This window comes from Pocillopora damicornis, chromosome 6 (assembly GCF_964200805.1).
Source record: "Pocillopora damicornis chromosome 6, jaPocDami1.2, whole genome shotgun sequence".
NCBI lineage: Eukaryota > Metazoa > Cnidaria > Anthozoa > Scleractinia > Pocilloporidae > Pocillopora > Pocillopora damicornis.
In genome coordinates, this window is record NC_142675.1 from 18,783,764 (window position 1) to 18,803,389 (window position 19,626).

Sequence of the window (19,626 nt, forward strand, 5' to 3'; positions counted from 1 at the left end):
TTGTAAGTTACTTAAAACGCATTGCACAGTTCTGAATTCTCTCGTAATTTGTGGTTTTAACCTTTTTTTTTTTTATCTCCAACGCCGTTTTTCTTCTTTTCGTCTGCTGCTCGGTCATTTAGTGAGCCAGTCGTACAAGCCTGTCAGCCTGCTTGTAAGTTAGCGAGTCAGCTTTTCGGACAGTTAGAAAATCTGTCAGCCTTCTAGGCAGTCGAGGTCAAATCCTATTATCCAGTTCATGAACCAGTCAACCTAGCAGAAAATCACTCAGTAAGCCGTCAGTCTCCCAGACAGTCACATAGCCGGTCAGTCAGCTTGTCAGTCAGTCAAAGTCAAAGTCCCGTTGTCCAAATGATGGGCCAGTCAGCCAGACTGTCCTCTAGCTGGTGGCAAAGCCAGCTAGCTGGCTAGGCAGTCAGGGAGGGAATCAGCTCGCCACTTAGCTGATCAATTTGGAATCAGTTATCAGACGTCCTTTTATTGTTTGTGTTAGGTGATCACAACAGTAACCTCGTCCAGCAGCTTGTCTTCACTTGGATGAGAGGTGGGCTAATGAGACTGAGAAGCAATTCTTGTTGCGTGAACACGTTGGCTTGGTCGACTTAATAGCGGAGAAGGATGCATTTCCAGGTTGTAGAAGAAACCACATTAGTATCACGCTCCTCGCAAATGTTTGATGTCGTTCATTTGAACCGTTTTGCTGCGGTTATAAATTATTTATGTTACGCCTTAAGATTCCACAAAAGAGGGATTTAGAAGAAACTTGATTTGAAAAGTTATATTTGATTGATAGTCAAGAGAGTTGTTGTAAGAAATTACTTGAAAAATAAAGTAGGAAAAACTTTTTTTATAATTTCACCCTAAGAACTGAAAAGGTAAATAGTGTTTGTGAAAAGGAAAGATAGTTCATTACTTTAGTGGAAGCTTAAGTCTTTACAGCGAGGCACGGCAAGAAATTCACAAATGAAGAAAAAAAATTCGAATTGTTTGCCATTAAAACATTCTGGTTTCATTACCAAAATTTTGTGGGCCCTATAGTTAAGCTCGTTCGTTTCCAATGAGTTCTGCTACAGGAAGTATCATAATGTTAACCATAGTTTAAGAACAAAGCAGATGTTAACATAGAATTAAGGATACTTAATGATACATTTTTTGCCTTCTTTAAATCCAAAATGAACATTATTGAGAATATTTTATGAATTAATATTCACTGAAAAAAATTTTAGTTGTTAGAATTATTTTTAAGGTTATTTTCGTATTTTTTCTTACCCACGATAGGCCTAATATTTCCGTTTTCTCTCTGTTTTGCTTTGTTTTGTATATGTATGTGTGTTGTTGTAGTTGTTGTTTGTTTGTTTGTCTGTCTTGTTTTCGGGGGGCGGGGGGGGACGAAGAGGGTGGGGTAAGAAATGGGGTATGGGGAGAAGAAAGTTGAAAAAGAGAGCAAATAGGTTATCCGCTCAAAACAAATACAGTGGAACCTTGATTATCCAGACCTCAATAATCCGGATTTCTCGATTATCCGGACTTTTTCTTTGGTCCCAATTTTGTCATGAATATTTATTAGCCATGATCGAGATCCGTCGCCATAGTCTTTTTAAAAGTACAGCGTTGAAAAGCGAGGTAAAGGCGAGTTTGTTTCGCTTTGAAAAGGCAAAAGCAGCACTCGCATGTGTCGTAACTGATGAAGAACATTCGAATGAGGTCTGATTAGCTTTTATATTCATATTCTCGATAATCCGGGCTCTTTCGTCTAGTCTCAACGAGTCCGGATAATCGAGGTTCGACTGTACAACTATAATATTATGCATAGTGAATTACTTTCTAAATATGAACTTGACTTTTAGTTAAGAGTTTCATGTAATAAGAGATAGAAGCATTTAGTTTTTTATAAGAATTCAATTGATAGAACTTGGAAATGAAATAAGTTTATACAATAGATGAAAGTTCATTAAGGACAGCAAGAAAGTAGTTTTGAATTTTTTTCAAAATTTTTTTAATGTTCTCTTGTTTATTATAACTGGTCTCAGTACTGAATCTTTCCTGTCCATTTTGTAGAGTCGTTTTGTAAACATTTGCCCTCTCACTTACAACCTCGACTGAAACAGCTTCTTGTCACCAGTGGCCTCTTACAAATAGGAAATATCGGTGTACATTTCTTTGAGATGGAAAGTAGTACGACAATAAAATATTACGTCGATGTCTGGGCAATTATGTTTTACTTTTATTATGACCTTGCTGAGCTACTCGAGACATCGTGGGTGAATGTCAATTGGATGATTTATTGAATCACCTCCTCTTGTGGAGCAGGATACGCATAAATATGTGGGATGCGGCAGGTTTTCTGTTGTACATGTGAGACAACTATTCCGTAGCACTACCCTCTAGCGTCATTCTTTCCAATGCTATAATAATTGTGCTATATCAGAAGCCACATGCAGTCTTTGTCTATTTTTTCAAAATGATAACGTTGTCTTTGGCCCATGCACTCAAGATGGTTTCGAACAAAAAAACAAGGAATAACCTTACCTGCTAAGTTTGTATATTTGTCCTGAATGGTTTCAATTTCCTGTCTATTTTGTTTTAGTTTGTATGTGTGTGTGTGTGTGTGTTTTAAATATTCCTCATGAAGGGTTTTTAATTAAAACCTTAGCGGTGCAGCTCAAAATGATGACATTGATTACTGCCGACTTCAGTTCAAATTTTGTGTCAACTGCACTTTACTTCCTTTTTCAGTTCATGAACTGAATTGAATTCAATGAACCAGATCTTCAATTTTTTAATGTTACAACGTATGTTAAATGATAAAATTACAATTAATCTCCAATATCGTAAGGGTTTCCTGTATTGGTGTCGGAAAGAAAAGGAATGGAAATATTATATTATTTAAGTCATTTAATGTAAGTTGTAAAAAGGGCAGGTTGACTACTTCGTATTCCTTCTTGGTGTTCTTATCTTAGAGGTTGAGTTTGACCATGTTCTTCTTGTGAGTTTGGCCACGTTCTCCTAGTGAGTTTAATCACGTTTTCTTCGTTGTGATCGTGAGGTTGACATGGAACTCGTGATAAGCCATGTTCTTAAATAAGTTAATTTGTTAGTCCAGGAATAGTAAATCTCCCTGGTAATAGGTCGCGTTCGACACCTTCGTCTTCCCAGAGGTAATTTAAGGGTAAACAGGTGATACCCCTCATGTTTCGCAACAAGAAGCAATTTGGGGGCGGTACTTGTAAGCGCCTTTCTTCTTTAACTCTTGTGACCAAGATGTTGTTATGTAACAATCTTTAAAGGTGATTTTCTCTCAAGATACCCTTTCAGGTATAAATAATACTTTGAACCAAGGTTATTTGTAATTTTTATATTGTCGATCTCGTTTCTGTTTTGGCCGATCTCAACCGTAAAGATATGAAGATTAAGGTAGAAATCTATTTTGTAACTGCTTAAACAACCCTAAGGTGCATACTCAGTGTGTGGGAACTATAATTCGTAGTCAAGCGTGATTCGCTAGTTAAGATGGTACGATGACGACACAAGAAGATTGACGGCTTAGAAATGTCATCCGCAGTGTCACCTTTATAAGCGGAGACTCTAGTTTTCCCTGTCATATTGGAGTTAGTCACCGTTGTAACAACTTGAGAAGAAAAGAAATTAAAGAAGAGTCAACCAAACCAACAACGAGTGTTAGAGAATTTACTTCTAACACGTAGTTGCTCAATGGAATCGATTCCTGATGAGATACTGACTTGGTTCTGGTGGGGTAAGTCGTGTCTGAACTCCCTTTATTTAAGCTGAAGGCAGTATTCCTGGGCACTTTAAATCCCTATATGCTGTATTTGCCTGAGTTCATCGAGCCCTCTCTCAAACCGTCAGACCTCTACGACAGGCTTGTGGGTTTTCTACCATAGTATTACTTACTGATAATTTAACGTTCTCTTTTAACTCAGAAAGTAAGCGTAGAATGTTTCTTAATGCAGGCAAAAGCTTTCCATTTTGGCTTCAGCTGCATCGAAGAGACAGTGACTGTGGTGCTTGAAACCACAATATTTACCTTGGCAAGGGTTCTTTCACTATTTGGTTATCTCATTGTATGTTACAACGCAAACCCTTGGATGGCTTAGAATTCAACCCAGGCGAATTTTGTTGAGGCGTGTCTGTCTGTTTTAGATATTTCTTAGCGAGAAGGATTTTAATCAGTAAACCCAGTGGTATATATAGCTAGAGATAAAATTGATATTTAAGAGCTAATGTCAGCATGCATCAAACAAACAGCGATAAGTCACCCGAATTGGTTTTCCCTCCTACTTTTATTTTTTGTAATGACTTATGCCAATTAACGGTGGCGACAAGTAGGCGCACCATGTACATTTCATAGTCGCTATCAAGTAAATTTTACCGGACTTTGAGTTCGTCTCAAGAAAGAACAACACAAATACACAAGGAAATTTTTACAGTAACTTTATGACCAACCTTTGGTCTTTTAAAAGCTTGAAGCTCAGTAGAAACCCTTGAATGGCTTAGAATTCAACCCAGGCGAATTTTGTTGAGGCGTGTCTGTCTGTTTTAGATATTTCTTAGCGAGAAGGATTTTAATCAATAAACCCAGTGGTATAGCTAGAGATAAAATTGATATTTAAGAGCTAATGTCAGCATGCATCAAACAAATAGCGATAAGTCACCCAAATTGGTTTTCCCTCCTACTTTAATTTTTTGTAATGACTTATGCCAATTAACGGTGGCGACAAGTAGGCGTACCATGTACATTTCAGAGTCGCTATCAAGTAAATTTTACCGGACTTTGAGTTCGTCTCAAGAAAGAACAAAACAAATACACAAGGAAATTTTTACAGTAACTTTATAACCATCCTTTGGTGTTTTAAAAGCTTGAAGCTCAGTAGATTGTGTCATAACGGTCATTGTTAAAACTGTCTTTGTTTTGATGTAATATTCACGGTGAAAATTTGCATATTTGAGCGGTCGAACGAAAAAAGTCATTTCTCGAAAACTAAAATATATTTTCGCAAAAAAACTACACCACAATTATTAGAACATATTGGGCTACAAAATATGAAAGTAGGAGAGCAAACGAATTTTGGGCGACTTGCTACAATATTTCAAATTTGTTCGATGGATGCTGACATCCTCTCTTAATAACATCTCCATTTATTGACTTACATGTTCCATTCCAAGTTGACTTAAACTGCACTCTAATACAATTTATTTTAATTAATTCATTCTACCCTTAGGCTTTTGACTTCAGTGAATCAGTTCCTAAACTGTCATGCCACAATACGATTGGTTGATGGAAATGAACTCTGATGAGCTTTTTTCATTCTGAGGTCCGTTCATTTAATCTTCATACAAAATTTTTTACTATTTCTGAAGTCTAAGGTGAATTTCTGAGGTTTGTTCTTTATTGCGCTAACTAGGACTGAGTACACTAGACCCTCCAGCGAATTACGTCCCGCGCTAAAGGCTGCTAGGTTCTCTGCCACAAAAGTAACGAGGGATAACTCTGGTAACAAAAGGAATGTCTCTCGGTAAAGAAGAAACACTGCCGATTTGGCACGAGTTGCAAGAAAGAAAAACAGTGACTGTGGTGTGTGAAACTGCTATATTTGCTTTGGTAATGGTTCTTTCTCTAGTTGGGAATCTCATGGTCTGCTATGCCGTACGAAGACAGCCAAGACTTCGTCGCCCAAACAACTACTTCATTATATCTCTGGCCTTGACTGATATTTCGCAAGCTTTGTTTACAATGCCGCTGTCAGTTGTCTTGTTGGCCACTGGAAAATGGCCTTTCGGAACTTTTCTGAGTCGTTTTGCAGCAATTTCCATGATATCACTGACGTACATCTCGACGTTTACCATGGCATTGATGGCCTTAAACAGGTATTACAGGATAGTGAAGCCAGCGAAATACCAAACTCTTTTTACAAAGAAGTTCATCATCTCATCAGCTTCGGCGGTGTGGGCCGTATTCATTGTTAGTGCTGTTGTTTCTATAGTTGCATTCGGTTTTCCCTCCTATGTGCACCCAGCTTTGGCAGTTCCTGTGATATTGGCTCCAATGCCAATATCACGAGCGAGTGTATTAATTATCTCGTATTTGCCGCATCCTGTTATCATTTTTTGTTACTGGAAAATACACAGGGCCGTCAAGATGCACAATGCAAATGTTTCGTGGCAGAGTGCAAATGTAGAAGATGTACGAGTCAGCAAAGTCCTTTTTGTCACCGTTGCCGCCTTTGTCAGCCTGTGGTTGCCGGCTCAAACTCTGATTGTTGTTTCTTTTCGTGTAACGATACCACGCCAGCTCGCACTTTTCGCAACTCTTCTGATTTTCTCATCCAGCTTCATAAATCCTTTCATATATGGTTTTATGAACAGCACGTTTAGGGATGAGTTCAAAAAATGCTTTGTTCTGTGGAAGAAGCAGTCAGTAGGTACAGAATCCTGTCAGAGAGAAGCAGCTCCAGTTTAAAGTGCGCTTTAAAGATCCAGTTTTAAATCACGCCATAAAACTGATACCTCACTTTTGTAAAACATGAGGAGCCTGTGGCTCGCATAAGCCTCTTAGTTTCCCAACGGATTTGTTTAAAGACAAAATTGGTATCTAGCAAGAATTTTCATTATGGGTGATTTTTTACTTATTTGAACATGAAAATAAATGAAAATAATATATTAGCATAGGCAGTGAAAATTGTAATAAACCAGTTGATCATTTCATATTCCTTTTGCCGGTCTTACCTTACAGGTAGAGTTTGGTCACCTTTTTCCTTATTATGGCCGTGAATTTGACATGGAGACAGATGTTTTTGCGTAAACTGCGGTTTGCGGCTAGATATCAGTGTGTGTTCATTATGTTGCTAAAAGATGATTAATCGCTAAGAAAACGACTCTACCTTATAAAAATTAATCCCGTGCGGGAATTTCCTGGCTAATAACCCTCCTTTATGCTTTTACCTCCTTAATACTCTCGTTTTTAGGCTAAATCCATGTTGAGTTCCCGATCAGGATAATAGTTTTTAATTTTAATTTAGCACGTTCGACACCTCTTTTTCTTAGAGGTGACTTAAAGTGCAAGCATGTAGTACTTTTTATCTTCCGCACTGAATTTGTAATCAGATAACTTATACGACTAGCACGTAGCTCTTTTAGGGGCGGTACCTTGGGTACGCCCTTTCTTTTCCGAATTTTGTGTTTATTCTGCTGTTATGAACAGCCTTCAAGGACTATTTCCTCTTAAGATATCTTTTCAAGTATGATTTTAATTCTGTTAATAAGTTTATTATAATTTTTATACTGTCAATCTTGTTTTTGTTTTGCCCGAACTTGACCGTAAGACCAAGAAATTTAAGTTAGAAACATATTTCGTGAAGCATAAACATCGCGAAGGTAACTACTTTGTATGCGAACTCTGCGTAGCTTAGTGTGATTCGCAAGTGAAGTTTAAAAGCATGACGAAGGGTAGAGATTGACAGCTCCGTAAGTGTCACCTTTATAAGCGGTGACCCACACTTTCCTAGAGAGATCAGAGCTAGTCCCCGTTGTAATAACCTGAGTAGTAAGAGTGAGTAAAGAAAAAGACAACAAAACAACTAGTGTTGGGAAATTACTTCTAACAGGTTTCCTCAACTCATGCTAAATCTTAGCTATAAGATATTAATACATGTGTGATTCCTTTCTTATTTCTACTGATGTATCATAAGTACAAAATGGCAAAATAAACAAAAAACAAAAAGTACACTTTCGTATTTACTTGAAATATCTCAGATAATGTTGAAACTGTTATTGGTGGCAGCATCCAAGAAGTCGGACCTCGTCGTGGCAATACTTACGAATTTATCTTAAAAAGTTAAAAAATTCCTTTCCTCGTACCTACTGCTAATTATAACACCCGTTGTTCAACTGTTTTTCCTTAGGGACTTAGTTCAAATTTGTAGTATATTTCTGTGATGGGTGGTACTACTGGTGTTTACTTCGAGCCTTTCGAAAGGTCTGAATCAAATCGGTAAGGTACAGCTGAACTGACTAATGGCACCTGACCCTCTCCGCAGTATTTTCTTTAAGGGCGAAATTTAAAGGCTTTCTTTTGGCTAGTAAGTTGATCAAAACGCGAATCAATTTTGTTGCTTAGAGATAACCCTTAACGTATAAAAATCAGATGATGACTAAGCCAATGTTGGACTATTTGAATTATTACAAATCTATCGACACCATGATGTCTTGGAAAAAAATTATATATAAGGCTGATGTAAGTACTAGACTTTTTCAAATAGGAATGTGGATGTATTTACTGTAATTGTCATTAACTGAGAACATGTATTTGAAATTTTTAGAGATAGAGAACGCTCCCTACTAAGAAGTGACTCGCGCGTCCACATCTCGGTTTTATGAAACGATTCACCGCAAGACACAAGTATATCTCGAGTCAATATCCTCTGGGAGCTCTTTTGTGAACCGAGTTATCGAAAACAGCTTACGCTTTCGTGCAAAATCGAGAAAAAAACCTAAATTCGGGAAATAACTTTAAAGGCCACTGTATTCGACGAAAAAGACGGTAAAACACAAAAATAAAAGAACTCTATGACGTCTTTTGGAACAACAACACAAGAGGGGTCACTATTTTAACAACTTTTTAATTCAATTTTGTCTCACCCAAAGAATTGAAAAGAGTCTTATATATTTATTTTAACTTTGGAGTTGGTTTCTTAGCTTTTAAAGTCCGCTGTACGTGTTGTCATCGCGGAATGACAGTTCAAAATACCAGCAAATTTGACTAAAAGGAGTTTGATCTCACGAATTAGCGACTCACGTTCTTGAAAACGTCAAGAAATAGTAATTTTATATTTTCAAGAAAAACCACGAAGTTTGTGCTTAAAACAATAAAATCAATATTTGATAAGTTTCAATTGATCTTACTGAGATGTGCCAGTCTAAATTTATATTAATTGCACAATTTCTTCAATACCAAACCATTTCCCGTTACGCCATTGAATTCATCGAACCAGCTCTTCCAATTAAAAGGCCTCCGTATGATTATTTGGTAGAATAGAATTCTAATGAGATACTGATTTGATTTTGGAGCCCTTTCATTTGATTGGTGTCTTAAGCTTCCGTTCATTTTAGCTTCGTCCATTTGTCAGTATATCTGAGCACATATATTTCTACATATGCTTCACTGAACTCAGTTCACCAAGCCTTCCCACGAACCTGAAAATATCTTTCAAAAGGCTGTTACCGAAAAAAGAAACCAACAAATTACTGTACTGTCTCTGATTACAAAAAGAAATCAAAGAGAGTAGAATGAATCACAGTATAGTTTGGCAACAGATGCAAGAAAGAAACACAGCGACTGTTGTGTTTGAGACTGCCATATTTACCCTTACAATGATTCTTTCTCTATTTGGGAATCTTATGGTGTGCTATGCCGTACGAAGAAACCCAAGGCTTCGTAGCTCAAGCAACTACTACATCATTTCCTTGGCCCTAACAGATATTTCAATAGCTTTGTTTACAATGCCGCTGTCAGTTGTGTCGTTGGCTACTGGAAAATGGCCTTTTGGAACTTTTCTGAGTCATTTTGCAACCATTTCCACTTTATCGTTGACGAACATCTCGACATCCACCATGGCACTGATGGCCTTAAACAGGTATTACAAAATAGTGAAGCCAGCAAAATACCAAACTATTTTTACGAAGAAGTTTATCATCTCCACAGCATTAGGTGTGTGGGCTGCATTCGTTTCTCTTGCTCTTCTCACTGTGCTCGCATTTGGTTTGAGAAATGATATGATTCCAGCTTATGCAGTTCCTGGGACAACATTTCCAATGCTAGTTGCTAAACTAACTGCGGTTGTTATTTTCTATTCGCCGTATGCTGTCATCATTTTCTGTTACTGGAAGGTTTACAAGACTGTGAAGATACACAATGCAAATGTTTCGTGGCAGAGTGCAAATGTACAAGATGTTCGAGTCTACAAAATTCTGCTTGTCACTGTTGTCGGCTTTCTCAGCCTCTGGTTGCCGTCTCAAATTATCTTTCTTATGTCTTTTTATATAGCGTTACCACGCCAGCTAAAACTTTTTGCGACTTTTCTTATTTACTCATCCAGTTTCATAAATCCGTTCATTTATGGTTTTATGAACCGTTCATTCAGAAATGAATTCAAAAACTTCTTGATTCTGAAAAAGAAGCACTTGATAGGCTCGGAAGCAAGTCCTGCGAAACCAGAAAACATTGTTCAGATTATTAATTAGCGCTATCTGATGATTCGGGACTTACTCTTGGAATGACTACATGTCACAATTGATTTTAATAACGGTCGAAATTTTGCTGCCGTTCTAGCTACTAACTTCCCTTGAGGAGTATGTTCAAATTGAAAGTATGATTCTTTGCTTGTTTCGACGGTGATTATGCGTACCTTTGAAAAAGATTAAATCGAATGTGGTACAGATCCTACGAAAAGCTTAACACTCCGTCGTATCCTCTTCAAGACTGCTAGAATTATATCTAGTTACCTCCGTATGTTTCCGAACTGTAGTTTAAACCTGTTTACAAAGGTATCTACTCGATCAATTGACTGAACTTCGCATGAAGAAGGGCGCTTAGATATGAATTACTGTAATCTCCCTTTTATCTAATAAATTCCTTTCTCTTGGTCATGTTTTCACTTATTTGTGTGTCCGCTGGAACGATTACTTTGACTCCATTCCAGAGTGTTGTAGTTTTCTGCATTTTCATTTTAATTCCTTAAAACCCCTTCTTGAATCTTGCTCACTGATCGGAGATGTACAAAATATAACTGATGCCCTTTTACTTATCAAAGCCTATATTAAATTTGATGTTTAAAAGAAATACTTCGAGTGTAAATATTTTGTAATGACTAAAGCAAAGTGGGACTCCATGAATCATGGCGTATCCATGAGCAGAATTATATACATAAAGGCCTTAATACATTTCATAATTTTCATTGCTTAAATATAAATAGATGCAGCCCCCATTGATACATATTTTTCCTAGATAGGTGAGAATCTCGTTTCAACATTTTCTTTTACTGAGAGATTTTAATGGAGCACAAGAAAGTTTCGAGACATGTCCTTAGGGAATGTTACGTAAGATTTATATCATGCCAGTTGCTAATTCATGTTACGTAATACGGCATGAGAACTGACCTGTTTTAAAACAGCCAACCCGTTCTCAGTAGCCTCGGTGCAATACCAAATCACAAACATACTCAAAGGTAATGCTTTCTTACAAAGATCAATAATTAAAAATTAAAGTAAGAAAATAAATATAAAGTTTTATCACGAGAGGTGTAAGCAAAGCTATTGTTTGAGAAATGGCTTTACTTTTTATGGTTTATTTAAGACTGGAATTAACAAAAGCGCAAGAGGAATTACTATTTTAATTACTTTTTCAATTTTGTGTCATATTGGTTAGTTCAAAGGAGTATGTTTTTTTCTATATGTACCCTTAATAATTGAGTTCTACGATATAGATGAATTATTCAAGTGTTGTCGTCACAGTTAGTCAGATCAAAATACAATGTTGAAAGAGAGAACTCTATCCTGAGCGACCCTCAATACTGAAAACGCTGAAAAAGAAGAATAATTTAACCTCCTAAATGTTTATATGTGTTTCATATGGTGCCGATTTCGCTTTAGGGGTTTTCTGTCAAAGTATAAAATGTACTTATTGTGATAATTTCACATGTAGAATTATTAATTAAAAACCTAACTGTGCAGCTTGAAAAACTAGAATTAGGTTTTAATAATATGGTATTCCTTTTGATTTTCTTTAATAAACAGTTCCATGTAAACTGTTTCTAGAATACAATTTATTTATGAGGAATATTGCCATGTATAGAATTTCGAAAATGAACCAGCTCCTGCTATCACAAAGAGATTTGTTGGTGGCCCGGAATCACCGTCATTCAGATGAGTAATTCGCCCCCTTTCGCTTTTTGTTAGTCTTTAATTTATTATATCGGCATACAAAACCATCCGTTTATTTAAACCTTCAAAGTGAAATTTTCCTTCGCCCTCCTATTCCCAGCCAGTTTTCCCACAGAATTTACCTTTTTTACCAGGAGCCGGCCTTAATGTTAAGGGCTTTCAGCAGTCACGCTATAAAAGACCTACACTTACTTGTCCGTTTTCTGGTCTTGAAGGAAATTCCATAATGTCTCACAAACAAAGCGACACTCTTGAGCTTTGGAGCGAGTTAAGGGAAAGAAACACAGTGACTGTGGTTTTTGAAACCTTCCTATTTACCTTGGCGATGATTCTTTCTTTATTTGGGAATCTCATGGTCTGCTATGCCGTACGCAGAAACCCAGGACTTTGTCGGCGTCCAAGCAACTACTACATCATTTCTTTGGCCCTGACTGATATTTCGCTTGCTTTATCTACAATGCCGTGGTCGGTTATCCTGCTGGCTACTGGAAAATGGCCTTTTGGAACGTTTCTCACATATTTCGCAACCATTTCCAAGTTATCACTAACCAACGTCTCAGCATGGACCATGTTATTGATGGCTTTGAACAGGTACTACAAAATTGTAAAGCCAACGAAATACCAATCTGTTTTCACAAAGAAGTTCATTGTTTCTTCAGCCTTAGCGGTGTGGGCTACATTCATTGCTATCTCTCTCCTCTTTATTGTCACGTTTCGTTTTTCCAACCATGTGTGCCCGGCTTTTGCACTGCCTTTGACAACTTATGAAATGCCAATTTCTCTACCAACTTTGATATTTATTACGTTTTTGCCTTATCCTCTCTTTATTTTCTGGTATTGGAAAGTTTACCGGGCCGTCAAAATGCACAACGCAAATATTTCATGGCAGAATGCAAATGTAGAGGATGTTCGAGTCGCGAAAATCCTGTTTATTACCGTCGTCGGTTTTGTCAGCCTCTGGTTGCCGGCTCAAATCATCTACCTGGTCTCCTATCATAGGAGGCTACCACGTCAGCTCACATTTCTCGCGACTCTTTTTATTTTCTCGTCTAGTTTCATAAATCCTTTCATCTATGGTTTTATGAACCGTTCATTCAGAAATGAATTCAAAAAGTGCTTGATCCTGAAAACGAGGCAGTCAGTGGACATGGAACTCAGTCACAGAAAACCCGGTCCAGTGTAACGGACGAGTCCTCCTTGAGTTGATGAAATTGAACAAGAAAATATCACTAAAATTTATTTGTACCATCCAAGATTTGGTATCTTATTGTGGAATTACAGAGTAGCTACCACAAAATTTCCTTCTCCTAATTTCTAAAATTCATAATACAAAACTCCTACCTATAAGGAGTACGTTAAAATTCAAAGTACGTTTCCTTGGGGTCTGAAAGCGGTAACATGTCTCTTAATCTTTTGTGGTTGATATTTGATGCTCTCTCTCTCGTATTTACTTACAGAGTCTTCCAAAAATTGTATCTGGCTGCATATTTCGGAGTGGGCCCATGTTTGGTCCAAGTCTAAACCCCCTTACAAAGGGAAACCCTCGGGCTTAATTGAGTGGTCCGTGGAGAAATTAAAAGTGACCGCGTTTAAAGATAAATTATTGCATCTTTGCCAAACATTTCATGGACTAAAATTTTTTGGTCATGTTTTGTTCTTATGTCTGCCGTTGCCGCGTTCGCTCTTCCTTCTTTAAATAAACAAAAGTTTAAAGTATATTTTTGACCTAGAGTGAGTCAGTTTTAATACCTAAACCAGTATTCAAGGAGAAAGCCTTTTGTGATGACTAAGGCAGCGTAGGATTCTTAGATTCATGGTATAGCTAAAATCTAAAAAATTAAAATCTATAAGGGAGGATTATCAGTCTGATAAAAGCAACATTTAGTATTTACAGGAACAAGGGCGTGTATCTGTGCGTTGTAACTTTCAATGATCAGGAAACTGTGTTTAAGTTTCCAACAGTGCGTTTTATATCTTGGCAAGGAGAAAATAATATATTAAATTAACCTATATTAAGGCAGTTGAGAAGGAAATTCGCTAAGACAAAATAAGTTAAACTCAAAACAGACTTACAGGGAACTTCTATATAAGATTTAAAATATATTACTTCCAGGTATTAATTAAGGTGTTTTGCTTATTTCCTGTTAGGAACAATACCACATACAAAATTTCCATTTAAATTACTACGTAGATATAAATTAATATTTGGTAGAGCTGTATGTGTATTCATGAAAGAAAAAAAATTGACAGCGTTAAGACGTGATGAGTTCTAATGTACACCCACTCTAAGTGTACGTCTGTTTATTACATCGTAGAGGAAACAATTCATCAGCTTAAAAGGTAACACTGACTGCAATTTTCAAAGAGAACAATGAGTGACGATGACTATTTGCATTGTGCTCAAAGGATAAAGTAAGATAGCAATATAGCAAGAGAGCTGATAACAACACGCTTTTAGGTTCTAAGCTGATGTGGAGGATGTTTATTTATTGATGACACTATTAATATTGACCTAAGTTTTGGAGCAGATGTTTTGTGCAACTCTGACTTTCGTTAAATTAATGCGCTTATCGAAACGTTATTTCATCCTCACAGTCGAAGCAAACAGCTCGGGTGAAATACTTGAAATCGGATCGCACTTCCCACGAAGACGTTTTGAAGGCGCGAATTGATACATATCAATCACTCGTCAAAGCTGAAAAGTCTGTTTCTGACGCTTACCAGAGTTTCAACCACCCGCAAGAAAGAGATAAGCGAAAGGAAAGGAGCTAGACAAGTGAACATGGAGCATAGGAATACAGCAACCGTGCTATTTGAGACTGGGTTGGTCACTTTGGTGATGGTTCTTTCCTTTCTCGGAAATCTCATGGTTTGCCATGCTATACGCAGAAACCCAAGACTTCGTTGTCCGAGCAACTATTACCTCATTTCTTTGGCGCTGACCGACATTTTCCAAGCTGTGCTGGTAATGCCGCTATCTGTTTTCCTATTAGCTATGGGAAGGTGGCCATTTGGAACCCCAATGTGCTACGTCTCTGCGATTACAAAGTTGTCTTTGTCGAAAACCTCACTATTGACGATGGCGCTGATGGCGTTGAACAGATATTACAAGATAGTGAGACCAGCGAGTTACCAAAGTATTTTTACAAAGAGGTTTATTGTTATAACTGCATCAGCAGCGTGGGTAACGATGGTTTTGATGTCTCTCATCTTCGCCTTTGCTTCCGATTCCCACCCTCAGGAAGACTTGAGTTTCGCAGTTTGTACAGTAAGTTTTGGACAGTTTGTATCTGTTGTGCTAATTATAATGTACTTGCCCTATTTTGTTATCGGGTTTTGTTACTGGAAGATTTACCGCGTCGTGAGGATGCATAATGCCAATATTTCGTGGCAGAGTGCCAATGTCGAGCATGTTAAAATTACTAAAACACTTCTCGTAACTATTGTTGGTTTCGCCATTCTTTGGGTGCCTGCTCATGCCGTATTTGTAGCGTTTCTTTTCAAGTTATACGTGCCTCATCAGCTTAAATTTATGGTCACCTTTTTTGTCTTTACATCTAGTTGTGTAAATCCTTTCATTTATGGTTTCATGAATCGGGCATTTAGGCACGAATTCAAGAAAATCTTGACAACAAGAAATAATCCGATTGCCTCAGATTCTGGTTCAGCTCAAAATTAAGCTCACCGGTCATTTTCTCTAAAAAGAATAAGATTAATTGAAATTTAAAAAAAAAAACCGGCTTAAGTGTGTTAAGATGCCCCAGGAATTGGCGGCTTTTGATGTGCTGCGGATATACACGCAATACAAAAATGGCTATCAATTGATATTAGGAAACTTTATGAATAGTGGCAAAATATTTACCTAGAATGTACATACAGGTGAAAGTCTCTCGCTAGTTTCGGAAAGGGAAATTATTAGGAAATTATTTTAAGGTGATTTCGGTGATCATGTTTACGTTTATTTAAAAGGTGCGTGAGAGTATATGCGCTATCAGATTTTCAGAAACTTTGTAAATGCCAAATTATCGATAAAATTTCTTCAAAAACAGGCGCTCTAGTCAATTCGTAATGGATTCGTTTAAAATTATATCGATTGTCTTCTAAAGAAAATATTTAGACTGACTGTAAAAGCAAAGTTTCCGCGGATATTTCTAATGAAATCTTCGATTGTTGAAGTCACACAAAACTTGTGATTCCGACAGAGATTTGGAGCAAAATATTAACCATGATACGCTCTCTTCAAATTCTTCCTCCTCTTGCTTCCCTCCTCCAACAAGTGGGGATGGTCCTTATAAAATTTCGCAATTAATCGCTCGCATAATGATAATAATACGGGGAAAAAAACATCTAAAGGCAAAGTTTTATGAAAACCTCAGGATAGGTTGCAGTGAGGAGGATCAAAAAACGGTTCGAAAGAAAACTATGGAAACACATCCTTATCTTAAGGAAAAATCAACAAATACTGTACGAGTCAATTTCTAAAAAATAAAGCCATTGTATGTGTTATTTTGCTTTATGACATGTAAATATACCAGAAATCGTCTACCGGATTTTACTTATTTCCTTTCTGTGTATGGAGCGTGAGAATAATATTTGAATATTATACAATCTTTTTTGGGTCGCTGCCACAAGCATCGCTTTTTTTCGTCTCCCGTTCCTACTAAGGACCTTTTATATAGACAGGACTGCTAGATTTTAAAGGCTATTATCTCTGTAGATAATCATCCGCTAGGCTCGTATTTACCTCCAACAAAGGAGAATAAATCAGTACAATCTACATAATAAACAGTGTCCCCCCCCCCAGGTTAATACCAAACGATGTAAATAGATTGATTTTTAAACACAAGATGATATAGTTTCTACGTAGTATTTTGTCACCCATTTGTAGTTTAACTAGTTTAAATTTTAGGGTAAATTTTTATGTGTACAGGCGACTATAATGTAAAAAAAGACATGTACTCTTATCTTTTGGCAATGAAGACTATTATCATTATCATATTATCATTATCAGGGTTAATCATAATATATAGCGTTATTTGCGCATAAGGGGGTCACTGTAAGACTATTCAGTAAGTCACTATAGCTGTAATTACACATTACACTAACCTAACTGCATGTGCAGAAAGTTCCACTTTAAACTATGACAATATGAATAAACACGCTGTACTAAGATCGAATAAGTAGATGAATGTTGATTGTTAAGACAGTGACGTTTAACTGCTATTCAAAAAAATAATGCAGCAATTCAATTGGTTTTAACGCTGTACCAAGATCGAATAAGCAGACGAATGTAGACATATGTTGATTGTTGAGACCGTGACCTGAATGTAAAATAAAAATATACAGATCATATTTAAAATAGTTTCTCTGATTCTTGATTTGCCCCTGGAGTTACCAAACAATCCAAACTGTATTATGAGGTCACCCAAGGGGAATGGCAGGATAAGCATATATATTAGGGCTTTTTTTCCCCTACTACTGCTAAGTGTTCCTGTGGAAGTTGAATTGCTTTCACACAACTTGCATGTCATTCTTTTTCAAAACATGTGACACACGCATTGCGCCTTTGCACCATTTTCTTTTACTGCTGAATTCAACTAAAGATTTCCATGCGGGAATGACTGCCACCTTTTTTTGCTATTGAATTCTTTTTAAAATTTTAATTGGAATTTGCTTTTACCGTCAGCTGGTTCGTATATTTTTTAAATTTATTAACTGCTATTCAAAAAAAAATGCAGAAATTCAATCGGTTTTAACAGAGAAAGGGGAAAATTGTGATGATGATATTATTTTTTAGAGTTCTTAAAAAATTCTGGATTTTTGTTTTTAATTTACTTAGTTAAACAATTCTTAGTTTTTATCCATCAACATTGTACATAGTTTTTACATTTTTCTAATGGTTCATCTGTTATAGTAATTTTTTCTTCAATTGTTTATTTTAAATTGCCCAAGGCACCCTTTTATAACAGCTTCGGCTGACGGGTTTACTCTGAGTAAATATGTTATTATGTTATTAATATTATTTTTTTATTATTATTTATCATTATTATTATTGTTATTATTATTACTATTATTATTATTATTATTGCTATGTACATCTATTTTTTCTGTTTCAGCGCAGTTTTCGTCTTACCGAGGACGGCAAAAGTCATTACTTTACCAAGTCAACGAAATCATTCAAGCACACTTATTCTATCTCAAATTGTATTAACAGCTAATTTTATTTAGAGTAGTGCCGATCTAATAGGCGACGAATTCTACTACAAGACGGCGTAGTTTACAGGATTCCCTGTGAATGCAGCAAGGCGCACATCGGAGAGACTGGAAGACCTATGCAAGACAGAATTAAGGAGCACGATCGAGACATCCGACTCGCCCGTACCGAGACCTCCGCCGTTTCAGAGCATGCCCACAACACCGGAAACAAGCCACTCTGGAACTAAGTAAAGTTTATTGATCGTGACCCTTATTACAACACGCGCAGGGTCAAAGAGGCAATTCACATAAGACTTCATTCTAACAACATCAACAGGGATAGTGGAATAGAAATTCCAGAAGCGTGGATGCCCACGACCAAAAAACACAACAACAGGAGAGCCGAGGAAGCAAATCACTGAGTGAAACAGCAAGGATCGAAATGCACCAATCAGAGCTGTTGAAAACCAACTAATCACAGCAGAGCAGCATGCTTTATAAGATTACGCATGATCAGTCGACCTTATCGCCTGAAGAAGACCAGCAGTATGCAGTCGAAACGTCGCGATCTACATCACACTACATCGTGAGACAAACGAAAAAATTTAGCTTTTATTGAATTCTACTACTTTTTTCTATTAAATGGAGTAGAGGGATCATCCTCTCTTGATTGATGTGATCATGCGCACTTCTGACAAATCCCCCCTATAAAGATCAGTTTTAAAAAAACATGTTCTTGATAATGTTCTTGAGGTTATTACATGTAGAAACTAAGTTTTTTACAAACGTGAAACCGTCCTCTAAGATGCAAACAGTAGTATCATATGTTGTTTTCACATACCGTTTTAAAAAAAACCTAAATCAGGCTTCTCATTTCATGGCTATTACAACAAATATACGTTCCATTAACAGTCAACCGGTAAAAGTGAAGGTTAATGTTGGGATAGGGGAGGGGTAGGTGCGAAGTTACTCAGATACTGACATTGATCGATGCACGTCATCCAGCAAACATGGAAAATTCTACCTCGTCACCTTTCCTGCCATGGTGCTATCGTGACAAGATCTATTGTTCACTTGGTAAATTATATAGCTACATAACATATAACTAAAGATTCGCAAAATATTTACATGCTGGTTCAAGCATTCCTCGTTAGATTTCAGAAGATAACGTACGTCAAGTTTTCATGTAAAGCTGAACTCAGTATTCCCTCCTAAGCAGTCCTATAGATTTTGTAAAAGTCATACATCTCTGCACATAATGAATTACAAAAAAATATATTTCACAGCTGTTGATATGCTTGAAATTTTGGTGGAATATATAATAGATGATATATAAATGAATGTGGGGGTAGAGTCTACCTTGGCATAAAGGGCTCGATGCTGTGGTAGCAAAGCTAAAAATACATAAGTTAAAGAATTAAAGAGGACGCATCGATTCTCTGTGACTCTGAGTTTCGCGCCTAAGCGCTCGTCAGA

The 19,626-nt window shown here is 36.9% G+C and overlaps 5 protein-coding genes across 10 annotated transcripts in view; all 5 read left to right on the plus strand.

Moving 5' to 3' along the window:
- Nucleotides 1–2,211, plus strand: part of LOC113673769 (dedicator of cytokinesis protein 9) — a 53,445-nt gene extending 51,234 nt beyond the window's left edge. For 4 of the 5 annotated variants that reach the window (XM_089211007.1, XM_089211009.1, XM_089211008.1 and 1 more), the window contains one exon: nucleotides 494–2,211. In XM_089211007.1, coding sequence (XP_089067133.1) covers nucleotides 494–541 — 48 coding nt within the window. In that variant the 3' untranslated portion in view covers nucleotides 542–2,211. The remainder of the gene's footprint in view (nucleotides 1–493) is intronic. The other variant, XM_089211011.1, reaches the window with a different exon arrangement.
- Nucleotides 2,212–3,614: 1,403 nt separating this feature from the next.
- LOC113674248 (somatostatin receptor type 5-like) lies at nucleotides 3,615–6,613 on the plus strand. 2 transcript variants are annotated; one of them, XR_016188072.1, is made up of 2 exons: nucleotides 3,615–3,754; nucleotides 5,241–5,371. XR_016188072.1 is itself a non-coding variant. In XM_027190725.2 (2 exons), exon 2 carries the CDS (start codon nucleotides 5,525–5,527, stop codon nucleotides 6,476–6,478), a length of 954 nt encoding a protein of 317 aa, XP_027046526.2. In that variant the 5' UTR covers nucleotides 3,634–3,754; nucleotides 5,424–5,524; the 3' UTR covers nucleotides 6,479–6,613. The 2 variants fall into 2 exon arrangements, 1 of the variants encoding a protein (XP_027046526.2); XM_027190725.2 differs by lacking the exon at nucleotides 5,241–5,371 and adding an exon at nucleotides 5,424–6,613 and having other exon boundaries at nucleotides 3,634–3,754.
- A 2,529-nt stretch (nucleotides 6,614–9,142) lies between these two features.
- On the plus strand, nucleotides 9,143–10,844 carry LOC113674305 (histamine H2 receptor-like). Its single transcript, XM_027190793.2, has one exon. The coding sequence runs from the start codon at nucleotides 9,304–9,306 to the stop codon at nucleotides 10,255–10,257; it is 954 nt and encodes a 317-aa protein (XP_027046594.2). The 5' UTR covers nucleotides 9,143–9,303; the 3' UTR covers nucleotides 10,258–10,844.
- A 1,337-nt stretch (nucleotides 10,845–12,181) lies between these two features.
- Nucleotides 12,182–13,138, plus strand: LOC113674258 (G protein-coupled receptor 83-like). The gene has a single exon (XM_027190737.2). It carries the CDS (start codon nucleotides 12,182–12,184, stop codon nucleotides 13,136–13,138), a length of 957 nt encoding a protein of 318 aa, XP_027046538.2.
- Nucleotides 13,139–14,225: 1,087 nt separating this feature from the next.
- On the plus strand, nucleotides 14,226–18,321 carry LOC149044308 (octopamine receptor beta-2R-like). The gene is made up of 2 exons (XM_089211017.1): nucleotides 14,226–15,223; nucleotides 18,072–18,321. The coding sequence occupies exons 1-2, from the start codon at nucleotides 14,738–14,740 to the stop codon at nucleotides 18,171–18,173; spliced, it is 588 nt and encodes a 195-aa protein (XP_089067143.1). The 5' UTR covers nucleotides 14,226–14,737; the 3' UTR covers nucleotides 18,174–18,321.
- The last annotated feature ends 1,305 nt before the right edge of the window (nucleotides 18,322–19,626 follow it).